Source organism: Mastigoproctus giganteus, chromosome 9, assembly GCF_048544385.1.
Source record: "Mastigoproctus giganteus isolate SK-2022 chromosome 9, ASM4854438v1, whole genome shotgun sequence".
Classification (NCBI taxonomy): Eukaryota; Metazoa; Arthropoda; class Arachnida; order Uropygi; family Thelyphonidae; genus Mastigoproctus; species Mastigoproctus giganteus.
In genome coordinates this window covers 126,858,687-126,877,489 of record NC_143583.1, presented here as the reverse complement: position 1 = coordinate 126,877,489, position 18,803 = coordinate 126,858,687, and the positions used below count along the sequence as shown (strand labels likewise).

At 38.8% G+C, this 18,803-nt stretch overlaps 1 protein-coding gene across 1 annotated transcript in view; it reads right to left on the bottom strand.

The window, feature by feature from the left end:
• hop (tyrosine-protein kinase hopscotch) overlaps positions 1-18,803 on the bottom strand; it is a 215,831-nt gene that overhangs the window by 21,308 nt on the left and 175,720 nt on the right. The window contains exons 14-15 of the mRNA XM_090380791.1: positions 6,288-6,396; positions 5,892-6,081 (exon numbers count right to left, since the gene is read on the bottom strand). Of these exons, the coding sequence (XP_090236917.1) occupies positions 5,892-6,081; positions 6,288-6,396 (299 nt within the window). The remainder of the gene's footprint in view (positions 1-5,891; positions 6,082-6,287; positions 6,397-18,803) is intronic.

Genomic DNA, 18,803 nt, shown 5'->3' with positions numbered 1-18,803 from the left:
CCAATATTCAGTTTGCTATGTTGGGATGGGACTTAATGGCACAAGGGCTACTATGGCCAAATTTTGCCTGTTACTTTGCAGTGTTGATTAATATGTGAAAGGAAATAGGTCTAGGAGTGAGTGTATATATTGGACATTTTTAGGTAAGTAAAAAGTTTTGATAAATTGACATCTCCAAGTACATGGGTTAGTTGCAGACGTTTTTGTAAGTTAAGCAGTGATCTACAACATGCAATTGTAGCTGAACGGTAATGAGCACACTCAATGAGAATATGCCTTAATGATAAGTATGGAACTGCAGGGCAAGCAAAGTGGGCGAATCTTCTCCTAGCATGGCCAATTCTTGCTCTTGCAAGCACGACCTCTTCATGCCTGTTTAAACAGAAACTAAATCTCCATAGCTGTGGATTCTGTTTCATTTCAAAAAGCTTGTTACCTGTTTCGATATGCCACATTTCAGACCAAATATCAGTATATATCTGTTGTATGATAGGCTTGTAATCAGAATAAGGGACTGGGAGGGAATGAAAGCAAGCAGGGTGCTTTGCTGCTTCATCTGCACACTCATTTTCAGGAATTCCAACATAGTTGGGTATCCAGCAAAACTTGACAGTCGGCTTATTTTCAATGAGGTAACATAACAGAGATCTGATTTGTGCGAGAACTGGATAGGAATTTTGAAATTTATTCTTTAGATCTGCACTTAAAGCGTCTGTATATATCATGACCTAGGTATTTAAAAGATCATTAAGGAGATTCAAAGCAATTTTGACTGCACAGAGTTTAGCTGTAAAAACACTGCATTCAAGTGGTAAACAGAGTAGTGGATGTAGGAAGGATTACTGAAGCTCCCGTGGATATGTCAGTTTTTGAGCCATCTGTATATGGCTCAAAACCTTCTGCCAATGCAGAAGACTGAGCATTGGCCAAGGCGTGAACCGCATGTAACTGTCTAAGAGTGTGGTTCTATAGGGAATGTTCCTCCCCCCCAACTGAAGAAAGTAGTTATCGCAAAGAGGTATATACATGGACCATGGTGCTTATACTGCATCTATGGCTTGAGAGATATTTCCAAGATAAATGTTCCAATATTGTATTAGCTCTTGTAATCGGATACCAGCAGGTTTTCATTGGGTTTATTTCTATATAAATTTACCCACTGAGGTTCAAAGAGATATGTCCAGAAAGGGTGTTGTTGTTTTTGTTTGTTTGGTGGGGTTTTACGGCACAAGGGCAATATGACCATAATGCGCCAACTATGGCGAAGTTCAGTGATCTGTTTTTTTTTATCAATATGGATTTCGGTTGAAATTTAGAGTGCGTTTTAGAGTTGTACTGTTTGAGGAAGGTAAAAATTTTGTCCACATGTGCTGTATCTGCTAGGGGATGAGCTATACTCAGAGCGTTTGTTGCTCAAAATGAGGCAAAGAGAGTTTGTTGCTCACTGTTGTAAATGGAGCAATCGATGAGTATACACTGGACTGTATGATGGGTGTTGCAATTTGTGCACTGTGGTGGTTCAGTGGCTGCAAGCAGATAAAGATGTGTCAAGTGTGTGTGGCCTATCCGTAATAGGGCTAATACAACTTCTTCACGTCGGTTCTCGCATATCTCTATGGTTTGAGATCTTTTTTTATACCAAGTAGGTTGTTGTTGTTGCCTTGAGTCTGCCAGCTGTGTTGCTATTGTTCAAGACATTTCTTTATAATGCACTTGTAGTCAGATGAATGTAGTAAAGGGCTAGTCTATAGGGTCAGTAGCAGTTTTGGCAGCTAGGGTGACCTGCTTGTTTTCAGAAATTCCAGAGTGACCAGAGATCTAACAAAAGAGAACTTGTTTCTTCTGGTTTAACTTAGTCAAAGTACTCCAGATCTGTATAAGTAAGGGATTATCATTCTCTGTATTCTGTTGTATAGCTTGGATAGCACACTTATGGAGTCTTTATATATAACATTGTGCAATATGATTGTTGAGAGTGTGTAATTTAAGGCTATGTGGATAGCACGGAGTTCTGCAGTATAGCTGCTACATTCATTATTCCCAACATTATCATATCCTTCTTGGATATGATAATGTTGGGAAATGGTGCTATTTCACCAACATGATTGTCAGGTTTAGATCCATCTGTGGAGACTGGTGTGTAATGGTCATGGTGGGTTCTCAGTGTGGCATGTATTTGCAGTATGTTCTGTTGGAACAAGATCTGTTTTCTCCAGGCTGTGAATGAAAGGTCACACAGCAGTATATGATATCTCCAAAGTAGGATTGTATGAGAGGCAATAGGCTGTATCCCGTTTGGTGGATTTATAGGTTTTCCCCATTTAGGAGAGAAGAGTCCATTCCAAGTGGGGTGATTTGGATACCCTTTGAGTGTTACTGAATAGTTTAATAAAAGCATTTGTCTGCATAGCTTCAAGGAGGTTTCATGTGCTTCAGCATATAGGCTCTGAACCAGCGATGTATGGTATACTCCCAGTGCAAAATTAAGATTACTGTGGTGTACAGGATCAAGCCAACATAAACTGCTTGGTCTAGCAGAGCTATTGACAACAGAACTGTAGTTCAGACATGACTGTATTAATGCACTGTACAGATGTAGTAGTGTGTAACGGTTGTCTCTACATGTGCCTGATAGAACTTTTAAGACAAGTAATCTGGAGTGTTTTTATACGTTCAAGGAAGGTGAGTTTTTGGTCGAATATCACACCAAGAAAGCAAACACTAGGGACCACTGATATTACTTTGTTTTCTAGTGGAAGTTCTGGGACTGGATGTAGGATATTCGGGCAGACAGTGTCCCCTCAACGTACTGTTTGTGAATGTCCAAATTTTCGACACTTAAACCATCCAATTGGGTTGGGAATATAGGGACATATGCAGTAATTAAGGTATCCTGCTTTCACATATGATGGTAAGGTTAGTGTACCAAATGTTAGAATGATGTTTCTAGTGGGAACAATTTCACCATCTTTTTTAATCATTATTCATTTTGCTTGAATGACTTTTTGACCTTTTAGTTCTTTAACTAACTCATCTTCAGTAACATTGATCAGATTCCACTCTGCAATTACTCCTTTGGAACTATTTAATGTAGCATGAGGGATGACCTGTATAAGTATTCCACCAAAAGTTGGATAATTTCAGTAGAGCCTGAGAATGCTGATGCTTAGCTGTTTCAATTTTTAACCAGATTAGTCTTTTTGCCATTTTCAGTGAACTAGCCACACATTCTAAACATTCCTGAATTAGAAATGGTGAAAGGGCACTCATAGGTTTGGATGAAAGAGAATGTAATATAAGGAATGGTGGATATTCCTGCTGATTCTCATTTTTACGTAGTTTCTTAGATTGTGATGCATCATGTCCAGTTTCATTTAGATCATAAGTTGAGCATCTAGGTTCAGGTTCTGGGTAGTTGTCACAATCCCTGGTTGTTCCTTTTAGCACTGGATAACTTCACTATATATTGCATTTATATTGCATGAACAGAAGGTGAATTCTTGCAGTGTACACTGCAAGAATTCACCTTCTGTTAAAATTTACCAATTGCTTTTACTGTTTTTAGGTTAATGCATTATTAAAATGGAGAAGAAAAAGCACAGAACTTGCGTCAATCACCCAGACAACCTCTGCTATGTTTGTGGACACAACCCCAAAAACTCAGAGGAAGAAAATATACATCACAAAAGTTGCATATTCATTGTACTTCAGCTGCAAGATCGGTGACCAAGAAAATAAAATTGGGCTCCACATATCTGTTGTATTACTTGTACAACGAACTTAAGGCTGTGGTTATACGGCAAGCTGAGAGCATTACCTTTTGCCGTCTCTATGGTGTGGCGCAAGCCCAAGAATCATTTCGACGACTGCTATTTCTGCATGAGAAAAATAAAAGGTATTTCCAAAAAGAGCAAGCACTGCATCAAATATCCAAATATCTCATCAGCAATTAGGCCAGTGCCACATTGTAAAGAACTGCCAGTACCTGTGCCACCAAAATCTTGGCGTATTGGAAGTAGTGAAGGTACAGAAGAAATCGTTTAACCAGATGTCACGGAACCATGTACTTCACATGATTTGGACTACGAGCCAGAAAAAGAAAAGGCCCCACACTACATTGAACAAGAAGAATTAAGTGACTTGATCAGAGACTTGGGTTACTCAAAGAGAAGGCTGAATTACTCAGATACAGACTACAACAGTGGAACTTACTCGCCAAAGGTACAAACATTACAATATACCGTAAGTGAAATGAAGAGTTTAAGACATTTTGCAATGGAAAATAATGTGTGTCTGCAAAGACGTTGTTGGTCTTATGCACAAACTGAATATTGATCACAATACCTCTGAATGGCATTTGTTCATTGATGCATCAAAGCTAAGATTGAAAGCAATATTGCTTCATAATGGAAATACTTTACCATCAATTCCTCTTGTTCATGCTGTTGGCCTGAAAGAAACTTACGATAGCATGTCCCAGATTCTTGCTGCTATACGTTACAATGACTATGGTTGGAATATTTGTGATCTCAAAGTGACTGGACTGCTTGTTGGGTTGCAAGGTGGTTTCACTAAATACCATTGTTTCCTGTGTTTGTGGGATAGTGCAACAGCCAAACACTATGTCATACAACACTGGTTGACCCACAAAAGGTTTTTCTTCCCCCCTTTACACATCAAGCTTGGACTGATTAAAAATTTCACTAAGGCACTGGATAAAGAAAGCAGAGGATTTGCATATTTACTGAAAATGTTTTCAAATTTATCTCATGCAAAGATGAAAGAAGGAATTTTCATAGGTCCTCAAATAAGAAAGCTCCTAAAAGATGAAGAATTTCAAAGAAACCTGAATGATGTTGAACTGGCTGCATGGAGATCTTTCAAGGCTGTGGTACACGGATTCCTCAGAAAGAGAAAAGAAGAGAACTATGAGCAACTGGTGACAAACTTGCTGAAATATTACAAGGACATGGGGTGGCGAATGTCATTGAAAATGCATTTCCTTCATTCCCATCTGGATTTCTTTCCTGAAAACTTAGCAGATGTCAGTGATGAACAAGGAGAGCGCTTCCGCCAGGATGTATCTGCAATGGAAAAACGATACCAAGATTGCTGGGACTCTGCCATGATGGGAGATTACTGTTGGTTCCTTAAACTGGAAAGCAATCTGGAGTATAAAAGGAAATCATTGAGTGGGAAACATGTCCAAGTAACATATATTGTGTGTAATAATTACAACCATGTGTGCCGATATTGTATAAAAATAAGGAATTTAAAAAATGTGTATATCTTTTGATGTAGACGTGACAGAAGTAAAAGATTGATATTTTCATAATCAGGACATTAATTTTGTTCAGAATTACCAACTTTCATTCCAGAGGTATGACGAAAAAAAAAAAAAAATTTTGTTGGGATAATTGTCATCCTCTAGCATGCAATTCAGAAATGTGATTCCATAAACTTTTTCATTAGGTTGTGCAGTCTATTTCCTGAAAGAAGTCCACTTCAAAATTGCTGGTGTGAAGAGTGTTCAAATGGCAATATTTACAGAAGCACAGACAAAAGACTGTTTTGATAAGTTCACCAATAATGCATGGTTTCTCATTCTAAGTATCATGTTACTATTTTGTGCCTGCTTTCAAGATCACCTTCCTGTCTTTCTGCAGTTTGGATGTATCTGTGCCTGCAGTTAAGTGTTTTCTTGTTTACAGGACTAAAACTGACACAATTTAGTTATAACTGCTCTGTATATTTATATATGCTTATGGAATACACTTTGCTGCTCCCCCAAAGGCACTGTTTACAAGGATGGATAAAACAGGACTATTTCTCAGATGGTTACTGTTAACTCTATTTTATTCTATAATTTTATTTCTGTTATAAAAATTTACCTTCTACTAATGCTTTTATCTCAACTATATTTTCATGGCGCAAATTTGTCATCATAGTGATTTCTCTCTGAAGATCTTTAAGACCTCCTTCTGAAAGATCCATTTTTTTTATTCGCTTTACGGCTACTACTTCCTCTTTCAAACCAGCAAAAAGAGTGAGAGTGGCTTTTCTTACCTCACCATAAAATCCCTAACAATGAAAAATAAGAATTTTAGATAAAAAAAAAAAAAAAAAAACTAATGAAAAATACATCATATAGCTAACATTCAAATCATAATGTTGAATTATACAGTAATGAGGAGACTAGACAAACAAACAAAAAAAAAAAAAAAAAAAAGGGATAAATTTATGTTTATATTTGTTTAACCAGAATAGAACACAAGTAGCTGACTTACCTGTCCAAGTGTTTCACCAAAAGTGAGCTGGCTTAAATCTATAACCCAGTGAGACTGTCCTGCTGGATCACTCATAGAGGTGTTGGCATCAGGAGTAGGTTCAGTATCACTTTATGGGAAGATGTAAGAAAATAAAAACTGCAATCAGCCTAATTTTTCCAGTATATATAAAGTGTGTGAAGTAAATGAGTGTACATATAGTTTCTCAAACATATCAGAACATGTATGTGTTGCTAATTAAATTATATTGATTTTTTTAAAATTAATTTACTTTAACAATTGTGGTTGCTAACCATCTATATAAATATAGCTTAATAATTAATCAACCTATGTCTTACTGTGTGAAGCTGGTAGTAGTGTGTGACAGCAGGTACACATTAGCATTTATTATTTTTTGATTTTTTAAATTTTATTTTACTTTTTGGCTGTTTAATAACATTTGACCTATCAATATTAATCAATTAAATATTAAAATTTGTCTCTTAATTAACCATGGACCTGTTAATAGATAAAATGAGATTAACAGTAAGTAAGGAAACATATATAAGTAAACTAAAATTTAATTAAAGAAAGAACTCCATGGTTTAATTACCAACCTTTACCATTAACTGAAGAAGTACAGGAAGTACCATGATATATCTGAGAACCATCTGTATTCGTTTAAGAAATTAGATGGGTTACACGCTGCTTGAAGTGCTCAGTTTTTACTATTCTCCATAATTACTGTTACAAACATTAAATGATAATAACTAAATAAAATTAAACCCCTGACTGCAGCAGCAGTATTTAGTATATCTGTTGTGTGATGCATACTATGCTTGTTTTCTCTTTTCACAGGTTAGCATAGGGTAGAGTGACAGAAAAAAGAATAGGTGATATGCCAATAAACTAAGTGCAACAATTTCCATATAGCATTTCAAAGTGCTCAAGTAATCAGGAATTAACAACTTGTCTATCATGCAATTAAGATACAGATATTGTCTATCATGCAATTAAAAGATACAAGTGGTCATTATTCTCTGAGTATACAGGTATAGTCAGAGAACAGATGACCACTTGTCTGGTTTCTTGTGCACAGTTACAATTCCAGAGGTGATCAATGCTGTTCACAAGTGAACTCACTGACTCAAATTCTTTCTCAAAAAAATGGTGATTAACTATTAAACAGGAACATCACCTAGAAGAATGTAAATAAATCATACCCAAAAATTTACATTTTCTATAGGAGGAGGTAGTGAGGACTGGTGTTTATTCCCACCCTCAAAAGTGAGGGGAATTTTCAATAGCATCTTGAACCGTAGTTAGTAAAAGGAATTTATTTTGCAGGGATGGAAAGAACTGGTGCAAGAGTCCTTACTGATGTCATTGAGGGAGCTTTAAAAAGTTGAGAGAAATTGCTAGAGGGGTTTGGTCACAGGAGAGAAAAGACATGCAAGTAGAGAAAATGGTATTTTTCTTGAGGATTCAAATGAAAGTTCATGAAAATATGTAATGGAAGCTATGCACAACAGGATAGTGATAATGCAACATGCTTCAATAATTATTAGGTTTGTACCAGGGAAGTAAGTAACAAAAAATACAAGGCTTAACCTAGTTATATAATAATGTTAGGGGTCCTGTCAATAAAACAGATAAATATGAGCTACTAGTTAATAAATGCTGATATAACAGAAAAAAATTACACAACAATATATTAATTTGGGATTTACTAAAAGATGTAATTACCAACAAGGGTAAAGGGAGGGCTTTTTGCTTTTGCAAAGGCAACTACAGTGGTCTCAGACAGCATTTTGAATTCTACACAGTAGTATCAACTAATGATGTTACTATCAGCAAATTCTAAATGGGAAGCATTCAAGGAATTAATCATAGAAGCTACAAAACTTTTCATACCAACTAAGAAATACTCTTCAAAGAATAGGCCTAAATGGAAGTCAGATGAACTGATGAAACTTGTAGCAGAGAAGAAAACTGCATGGGATGAAAATAAATTATAGGGCAACAACACAGAAGTCTATGGTAGATATAAACTAGTCTGTAATCAAGTCACCAGATTATGAGAAATCTTTGGTAAAGGATGCAAAGAAACACAGCAAAGTATGTAAACACTAGAAAGAAGGAAATGAATCAAATTGGACCACTCAATAAGGATGGTTTAACTGTTGATGATCCTGCTCAGTTTGTCATCAGTATTTTGCACCATATTCACATGATGAATTCTTTAGGATAGGGGATGCCAGAGGTTTATCAAGCTCTAACAGGAATCTAAATAATTTGGTAATAAATGCATTTAGCATTAGCAAGGGCACATGATGCAAGAAAGCAAGCTTATATAGCATCAGACAAAAAAAAAAAAAAAAAAAAAAACCCTTATTTCACCCATCCACTTGCTCCAAATATTTGTCAAGTTCTGCCTTGAATCTATTTAAGCTATCAACTTCTACAATGACAGATGGAAGTTTGTTCCACCAATCAACCACCCGCTGGCTAAAGGCAAACTTCCACACATTTATCCTACAACGGTCTTTCCTCAATTTGAATTTATGCCCTCTCAGGTGATTTATTCTGAGCAAGAGGAAGAATCCCATCTGCATTGAGCATGTTAAAACCATTCAAGGCTTTATACACCTCAATCAGATCACCTCACAGGTGCCTAGTCTCCAGACACTGTAATTTGCAAAACTTAAGCCTTTCTTCGTAAGAGCAACCTTTTGTTCCATTCACTAATCTTGTTGCCCTTCTCTACACTCATTCCAGCAGCTCTACATCCTTCTTAAAATGAGGCTTCCAGACCTGTATACAGTACTCAAGGTGTGGCCTGACCATTGCCTTATACAAGGGGATAATCACCTCCTTATCCCTGCTGGAAAAATTCCTGTATATAATTGACAAGACACCATGAGCTACTCTTACAGCCCATCTCTACTGCTCAGAAAACTTCATATCTGCCTGCACAATTACCCCAGGTCCTTTTCATTCTCTACCACTGTCAGTGTTGTACCACAGAGTTGATACGTTACTCTGGGATTACTGTTTCTCATATGTAGTACTTTACATTTGTCAATGTTAAACTTCATTTGCCACCTCTCAGCCCATCTGCTCAACTTTTCTAGATCGTGTTGCAGCAGTGTACTGTCATTAGTGTCATTAACAACCCTGCCAACATTCGTATCGTCTGCAAACTTGGATATTAAACCTGATATACCATCATCAATATCATTTATAAATACAGAAAACAACAATGGACCCAACACTGAACCCTGAGGGACTCCACTAATACATTAGTCCATGAAGAGCAGTGTCCATTGATTACCACTCTGTCTTCTCCCACTCAACCATCCCTTTATCCATAGCAGCAATTTGCCTCCAATGCCACAGTGCTCCAATTTGTGCAGCAGTCTTCCATGTGCAACAGTATCAAAGACTTTTCTAAGATCCAAATATATGATATCAAAGTTATTCTTTCCATCCAGTTCCTTTGTCACTACATCATAGTATACAATCAAATTAGTTAGACAAGACTTCCCCTTAACAAACCCGTGCTGTGTCCGAGCTATAACTGAAGTCTTGTCTAGATGATCCTGCAATGCTTCTTTAACCAGTGCCTCAATTAATTTCCCTGGAACAGAAGTTAAACTAACTGGTCTGTAATTACCTGTGTTGCCCTTTGATCCTCCTTTGTGGAATGGGGTCACATTTGCACATATCCAGTCCATGGGTACTTCCCATGAATCCAGGGAAGCTCTCATAATTATGGCTAAGGGTTTGCTTACTTCCTTTGCTGCCTCCTTTAATATAACTGGATAGATTCCATCCACCCCAGGTGCCTTTCTTGTGTTTATCTTCAACAATTTCTCCTCCACTTTACTCTCAGTTATTACAAGATTATCTAGCTTATTGCCAGAGTTGAATACACCTCTGGCATTCCCCTCCCTGAATAACACCTCATGTGTGAATGTCGATGCAAAATATTCATTTAGTTTGTTAGCTACCTGAGCAGGATCATCAACAGTTGAACCATTGATATCAAGTGGACCAATCTGATTTATCCCCTTCCTTCTAGAGTTTACATAAGTAAAGAACTCTTTGCTGTTTGAACTGAGAGGAAAGTGGAAAAGAAATTAAACATAAGAAAGGCACCTGGAATGGATGGGATTTATCCGGTTGTTAGCATTAGTAGAGGCATACGATGCAAGAAAGCAAGCTTATGCAGCACCAGCCAAAAAAAAAAAAAAAACCCGTTCAGATTTTACCCTTCCATTCGTTCCAAATACCTGTCCAGCTCAGACTTAATACAACTGTTTTTCCTCAATTTCAATTCATGCCCTCTCAGGTGATTATTCTGAGCAAGAGGAAGAATCCCATTAGCACTGAGCATACTCAAACCATTCAAGGCTTTATACACCTCAATCAGATCACCTCACAGGTGCCTAATCTCCAAACACTGTAATCTGCAAATCTTTAGCTTTTCTTCGTAAGAGCAACCCTTTGTCCCATTCACTAATCTTGTTGCCCTTCTCTGTACTCATTCCAACAGCTCTACATCATTCTTAAAATGAGGCTTCCAGACCTGAATACAGTACTCAAGGTGTGGCCTGACCATTGCATTATAAAGGGGATAATCATCTCCTTATCCCTGCTAGAAAAATTCCTGTATATTATTGACAAGACACCATGAGCTACTCTTGCAGGCCGTCTACACTGCTCAGAAAAATTCATATCTGCCTGCACAATTATCCCCAGGTCCTTTTCATTCTCTACAACTCTACAACTAACATAGAGTTGATACATTACTCTGGGGTTACTGCTTCCCATATGTAGTACTTTACATTTGTCAATGTTAAACTTCATTTGCTACCCCTCAGCCCATCTGCTCAACTTTTCTAGATCCTGCTGCAGCAGCGTACTGTCATTAACAACCCTGCCAAACTTCGTACCATTTGCAAACTTGGACATTAAGCCTGATATATCATCATCAATATCATTGATAAATACAGAAAACAACAATGGACCCAACACTGAACCTTGACGGACTCCACTAATAACATTAGTCCACAAAGAGCAGTGTCCATTGATTACTATTCTCTGTCTTCTCCCACTCAGCCATCCCTTTATCCATAGCAGCAATTTGTCTCCAATGCTGCGCTGCTCCAATTTGTGCAGCAGTCTTCCATGTGCAACAGTATCAAAAGCCTTTCTAAGATCCAAACATGATATCAAAGTTATTCCCTGCATCCAGTTGCTTTGTGACCACATCATTGTATACAATCAAATTGGTCAGACAAGACTTTCCCTTAACAAAACCATGCTGTGTCCGAGCTATAACTGAAGTCTTGTCTAGATGATCTTGCAGTGCTTCTTTAACCAACGCCTCCATTAATTTCCCTGGAACAGAAGTTAAATTAACTGGTGTATAATTATTTGTGTCGTCCTTTGATCCTCCTTTGTAAATTGGGGTCACATTTACAGATGGGTACCTCCCCTGAGTTCAGGGAAGCTGTCATGATTATGGCTAATGGTTTGCTTACTTCTTTTACTACTTCATTTAAGATAACTGGACAGATCCCATCCACCCCAGGTACCTTTCTTATGTTCATCTTCAACAATTTCTTCTCCACTTTCCTCTCAGTTAATATACAAAATCTAGTTCACTGACAGAGTTTAGTTCACCTCTGGCATTCCCCTCCCTGAATAATTCCACTCCTCATGTGTGAACGTAGATGCAAAATACTCATTTAGTTTGTTAGCCACCTGAGCAGGATCATCAACAGTTGAACCATCGATATCCAGTGGACCAATCTGATTCATCCCCTTTCTTCTAGGTTTACATATGCAATGATTTATATGTATCCGCTGCATTTTTATTCTCTACCACGTCTCATTGGTTCATCTGGCATCCATTTAGGCCTAAAGCTTGAACAATATTTCTTAGTTGGTATGTAAAGCCTAGTAGCTTGCAAGATTAATTCTTTGAATGCTTCCCATTTTTAATTTGCTGTTGGTAACATCATCAGTTGGTCCCACCATATAGAATTTAAATAGTCTCAGACCTCAGTAGTTGCCTTTATGAAAACAGGAAGCCTTCCCTTTATCCTTGATGGTAGTTACCTCTGAGTAAATCCCACTTCAACACACTGTGATTACTGCCACCTAGTGGTTTCTTTATCTGCAGATTCTTAATGCATGAAGAATCACTACTGATAATCAGATAAAGAGTATTACTCCCTCTAGTTGCCTCCTGAACATGCTGATGTAGAAAACAATCATCGAATAAATCCTCAAAAGTCTTGCTAGTGTGCGAGTGACCAACCCACAAATTCCAGTCAATATCTGGGAAATTAAAATCCCCCATTATAAGACTCTAATTTACTGGCCCACTATTTCCCTGTACAGTCTTTTATTATACTCATCAGAGTCATTAGGCCTATAACACACTCCTCTCAATTTTGATTTCCCAGTGCTTATGTCACACCAAACTGACTTGATACTGCACTGTTCAGCAATGTCGACTGGCTGTATACCTCCTTGGATTTAGTGTTTCTTAACTAATAGCATAATACCCCTTCTCCCTTCCTATCCTGTCTATCCTTCCTGTACACATTTTACTGCCCAAATTCCAGTTCTGCATTCCTTATATTTGTGTGACACCATGTCTCTGATATCCCAACAATATCTGCCTTTGATGTTTTAACCAACACCTCAAATTTATTTACCAAACTCCTAGCATTGGTATACATGCAAGTATACATGCACCTGTTCCTATTTTTAGCTACCCTAACACAACCCATGTGTTTACTTGTACTACAATGACTCCCAGCAGTCTCCGAAATCCCCTGCATCTTGTTTTCCAGGCTGCTGCTCATTCCAATAGAAGCAGTGCAAGAATCACTTTCACCTCTGCCAGCGGCTACTATTAATCTATTAGTCCTTGTATCCCCCCAAGTTAGCAGTTTTCCGACCCACCTAACACTGCCTCGATAGCATCAGCAAATATTCTTGCACCCTTTCTATTTAAGTGTATCCCATCCCTGTCGAAGAAGTCTCTCCTGTTAACAAGCCACATACCAGGTTGAGAAAAATTCTACCCCTTGAGCCTTGCACAATCACTCCAGGGCCGAATTGGTCAATAAGGCTCTCTCATCATATACTCCTATCGTGTCTGGGCAGAATTGCAGACACTTTCAAATTCAACCCTAATTCAAGGATTTTTTTCAACAGTGACCTGTACTTGTTAAGTAATTCCACGGGTCTCCTACTCTTAATTTTATTAAGGAGGCAGCAAAGGAAGTAAGTAAAACACCCTTAGCCATAATTATGAGGGCATCCTTGGATTCAGGGGAGGTCCCAGAAGACTGGAGATGTGCAAATGTATCTTCAATTCACAAAGGGGAGGGGGGAATCAAAGGACAACCCGAGTAATTACGAATTGTTAGTTAAACTTCTGTTTCAGGGAAAATAATGGAGTCACTGATAAAAAAAGTAATGCACGACCATCCAGACAAGGCTGTAATTATATTTCAAACACATGGGTTTGTTGAGGGGAAATCTTGTTTGAACAATTTGATTAGTTACTACAATGTGGTCACAAAGAAACCGGATGCAAAAAATAATTTTGATATCACATACTTGGATTTCAGGAAAGCTTTTGATACACAAAACACTACTGTATAAATTGGAGCAGTCTGGCATTAAGGGAAAGTTGCTGTTATGAATAAAGGGATGGTTGAGTGAGAGAAGGCAGAGTGGTAATCAATGGACACTGTTATTCAAGGAAATAATGTTATTAGTGGAGTCCACCAGGGTTTGGTGTTGGCCCATTGTTGCTTTCTATATTTACAATGATATTGATGAAGGCATATCAGGTTTAATGTCAAAGTTTGCAGATGATATAAAGATTGGCAGGGTGGTTAATGAGAGTATGCTGCTGTAATGGGATCTAGAAAAGTTAGTCAGATGGGCTGAGAAATGGGCTGAATTTGAAAGTGTCTGCAATTCTGCCCAAACACGATAGGAGTGAGTATATGATGAGAGCCCTGTCGATCAATTCGGCACTGGAAAGATTGTGCAGGGCTCAAGGGGTAGAATTTTTTTCAGCCTGGTCTGTACTTGTTAACAGGAGAGACTGCTTCTACAGGGATGGGATACACTTAAATAGAAAGGGTGCAAGAATGTTTGCTGATGCTATCGAGGCAGTGTTAGGTGGGTCGGAAAACTGCTAGATTGGGGGGATACAAGGACTAATAGATTAACAGTAGCCACTGGCAGAGGAGAAAGTGATTCTTGCACTGCTTCTATTGGAATGAGCCGCAGCCTGGAAAATAAGATGCAGGATATTTCAGAGACTGCTGGGAATCATTGGGGTACAAGTAAACACATCGGTTGTGTTAGGGTGACTAAGAGGAAGAGCAGGTGCATGTATACTTGCGTGTACACCAATGCTAGGAGTCTAGTAAATAAATTTGATGAATTTGAGGTATTGCTCAAACCATCAAAGGCAGATATTGTTGGGATTTCAGAGATGTGGTGTCACACAGATATAAGGAATGCAGAACTGGAATTTGGGGAGTACAATGTCTACAGAAAGGATAGACAGGATAGGAAGGGAGGAGGGGTTATGCTATTAGTTAAGAAACACATAAAATCCAAGGAAGTGAAGCCAGTCGACATCGCTGGACAGTGTAGTGTCGAGTCAGTTTGGTGTGACATAAGCATTGGAAGATCAAAATTGAGAGTAGGAATGTGCTATAGGCCTAATGACTCTGATGAGTATAATAAGAAACTGTACAGAGAAATAGAGTGGGCCAGTAAATCAGAGAGTCTTATTATGGGGGATTTTAATTTCCCAGATATTGACTGGAATTTGGGGGCTGGTCACTCACACACTAGCAAGGCTTTTGTGGATTTATTGGATGATTGTTTTCTACATCAGCATGTTCAGGAGGCAACTAGAGGGAGTAATACTCTTGATTTGATTATCAGTAGTGATTCTTCATGCATTAAGAATCTGCTGATAAATGAACCACTAGGTGGCAGTGATCACAGTGTTCTGAAGTGGGATTTACTCAAAGAGGTAAATCTCTACCATTAGGGGTAAAGGGAAGGGGTATTGCTTTCGTAAAGGCGACTATGATGGACTGAGACAGTATTTAAATTCTATACAGTGGGATCAACTGATGATGTTACCAACAGCAAATTCAAAATGGGAAGCATTCAAAGAACTTATCTTGGAAGCTACTAGGCTACCAACTAAGAAATATTGTTCAAGGTTTAGGCCTAAATGGATGTCAGATGAACTAATGAGGCATATGGCAGAGAAGAAAAATGCATGGGATACATACAAATTAACACGTGACACAGAAGCCTATGATAGATACAAGTTGATCTGTAACCAAGTTACAAAGGAGGTTAGGCAGGCGAAGGCAGATTACGAGAAATCCTTGGCAAAGTTTGTTTTGTTTGTTTGTCATTTGGTTTTTAGGAGCATTAGCAACTAAGGCCATATTGCTCCGGGATATGCGGTGGTCATTCCCTGACCTTTCCGCATCCTCCGTATTTGGTGGTGACGGGCTCGAACCCCGGTCTAATCAAGAAGCGTGTGCTACGCACTGCTGCTCCTTCCCACCTGGCTACGGAGGCGCCCCTTGGCAAAGGATGCGAAGAAAAACAGCAAAGAGTTCTTTACTTATGTAAACTCTAGAAGGAAGGGGATGAATCAGATTGGTCCACTTGATATCGATGGGTCAACTGTTGATGATCCTGCTCAGGTAGCTAACAAGCTAAATGAATATTTTGCATCGACATTCACACATGAGGAGTTATTCAGCGAGGGGAATGCCAGAGGTGTATTCAACTCTGGCAGTAAGCTAGAGAATCTTGTAATAACTGAGAGTAAAGTGGAGGAGAAATTGTTGAAGATAAACACATGAAAGGCACCTGGGGTGGATGGAATCTATCCAGTTATATTAAAGGAGGCAGCAATGGAAGTAAGCAAACCCTTAGCCATAATTATGAGAGCTTCCTTGGACTCAGGGGAGGTACCCATGGACTGGAGATGTGCAAATGTGACCCCAATTCACAAAGGAGGATCAAAGGCTGACACAAGTAATTATAGACCTGTGAGTTTAACTTCTGTTCCCGGAAAATTAATGGAGGGACTGGTTAAAGAAGCACTGCAGGATCATCTAGACAAGACTTCAGTTATAGCTCAGACACAGCATGGTTTTGTTAAGGGGAAGTCTTGCCTGACCAATTTGATTGGATACTATGATGCAGTCACAAAAGAACTGGATGCAGGGAATAACTTTGATATTATATACTTGGATCTTAGAAAGGCTTTTGATACTGTTGCACATGGAAGACTGCTGCACAAATTGGAGCAGTGTGGCATTGGAGGCAAATTGCTGCTATGGATAAAGGGGTGGTTGAGGGGGAGAAGACAGAGAGTGGTAATCAATGGACACTGCTCATTGTGGACTAATGTTATTAGTGGAGTCCCTCAGGGTTCAGTATTGGGTCCTTTATTGTTTTCTGTATTTATAAATGATATTGATGATGGTATATCAAGCTTAATGTCCAAGTTTGCAGACGATACGAAGGTTGGCAGGGTTGTCAAGGACACTACTGACACTATGCTGCTGCAACAGGATCTGGAAAGGTTGAGCAGATGGGCTGAGAGGTGGCAAATGAAGTTTAACATTGACAAATGTAAAGTACTACATATGGGAAACAGCAACCCCAGAGCAACGTATCAACTCTGTGGTACTACACTGACAGTGGTAGAGAATGAAAGGGACCTGGGGGGTGGTTGTGCAGGCAGATACAAAGTTCTCTGAGCAGTGCAGACGGGCTGCAAGAGTAGCTCATGGTGTATTGTCAATGATATATAGGAATTTTTCTAGCAGGGATAAGGTGGTGATTATTCCCTTGTATAAGGCAATGGTCAGGCCACACCTAGAGTACTGTATACAGGCCTGGAGACCTCATTTCAAGAAGGATGTAGAGCTGCTGGAACGAGTACAGAGAAGGGCAACAAGATTAGTGAATGGAACAAAGGGGTACTCTTACGAAGAAAGGCTTAAGTTTTGCGAATTACAGTGTCTGGACTCTAGGCACCAGCGAGGTGATCTGATAGAGGTGTACAAAGAGTTGAATGGTTTGAGCATGCTCAATGCTGATGGGATTCTTCCTCTTGCTCAGAATAATCACCTGAGAGGGCATAAATTCAAATTGAGGAAAGACAGATGTAGGATAGATGTGCGGAAATTTGCGTTTAGCCAGCGGGTGGTTGGTAGGTGGAACAGACTTCCATCCCTTGTCGTGGAAGTTGATAGCGTAAATAAGTTTAAGGCTCGGCTGGACAGGTATTTCGAACGAACAGAGGGGTGAAGTGGAAGTGGTTATTTTTTATTTATTTATTTTACTTTAATTTTTTTGGCTGATGCTGCATAAGCTTGCTTTCTTGCATCAAATGCCTCTACTAATGCTAATGCTACACTCAGGGCAGTGGAAAATGAAAAACACCCCTTTGAGGGGAGTAATTGTGCAGTCAGATATGAAGTACTCTGAGCAATGCAGACAGGTTGCCAGGACAGCCCATGGGGTTTTGTCAATGCTATACCGGAATTTTGGAAGCAGGGATAAGCAGGCAATTGTCTCATTGTATAATGCAATGGTCAGGCAACCTTTTGAGTACTGCATACAGGTCTGGAGGCCTCATTTTAAGAAGGATGTGGAGCTGCTGGAATGAGTACAGAGAAAGGTAATGAGATTGGGGAGTGGTACAAAGGGGTGCTTTTACCAACAAAGGCTTCGGTTCTGCAAATTGTGGCAACTGGAGACTAGTCACCTGTAAGGTGATCTGATTGAAGTGTTTAAGGCTTTGAAAGGATTGAGCAAGCTCAATACTGACGGGATTCTTCCTCTTGCTCAGACCACATAAATGAAGGGGGCACAAATTCAAACTAAGGAAGGATGTTTGCAGAACAGATGTATGGAACTTGGCCTTTAGTCAAATGGTGGAACAGAACTTCCATCTGTTGTTGTGGAAGTTGATAATTTAAATAAATTGAAGGAAGAATTAGATAAACTATTGGATGGGAATGAATAGGTTAAATGGGAGGTATTATGGTTTTTTGGCTAATGCTGTATAAGTTTGCATCATCTGCCATTGCTAATTAACAAAGGAATTCACATATGATCTGGCATGGTGCTGCAGTATAGTACTTATGAGACTTTCACTAGATCATCGAAAGTCTTATAATGGGGGATTTTAACTTCCCAGATATTGACTGAAACTTGTAGGTTGGTCACTCACACACTAGTAAGATTTTTGTGGATTTATTGGATGATTCTTTTCTGCAGCAGCATGTTCAAGATGCACCCAGAAAATGTAATACTCTTGATCTGGTTATCAGCAGTGATCATTCATGTATTAAGAATTTGCAGATAAAGGAACCACTAGGTGGCAGTGATCACAGTGTACTGATGTGGGATTTACTTAAAGATATAATTACCATC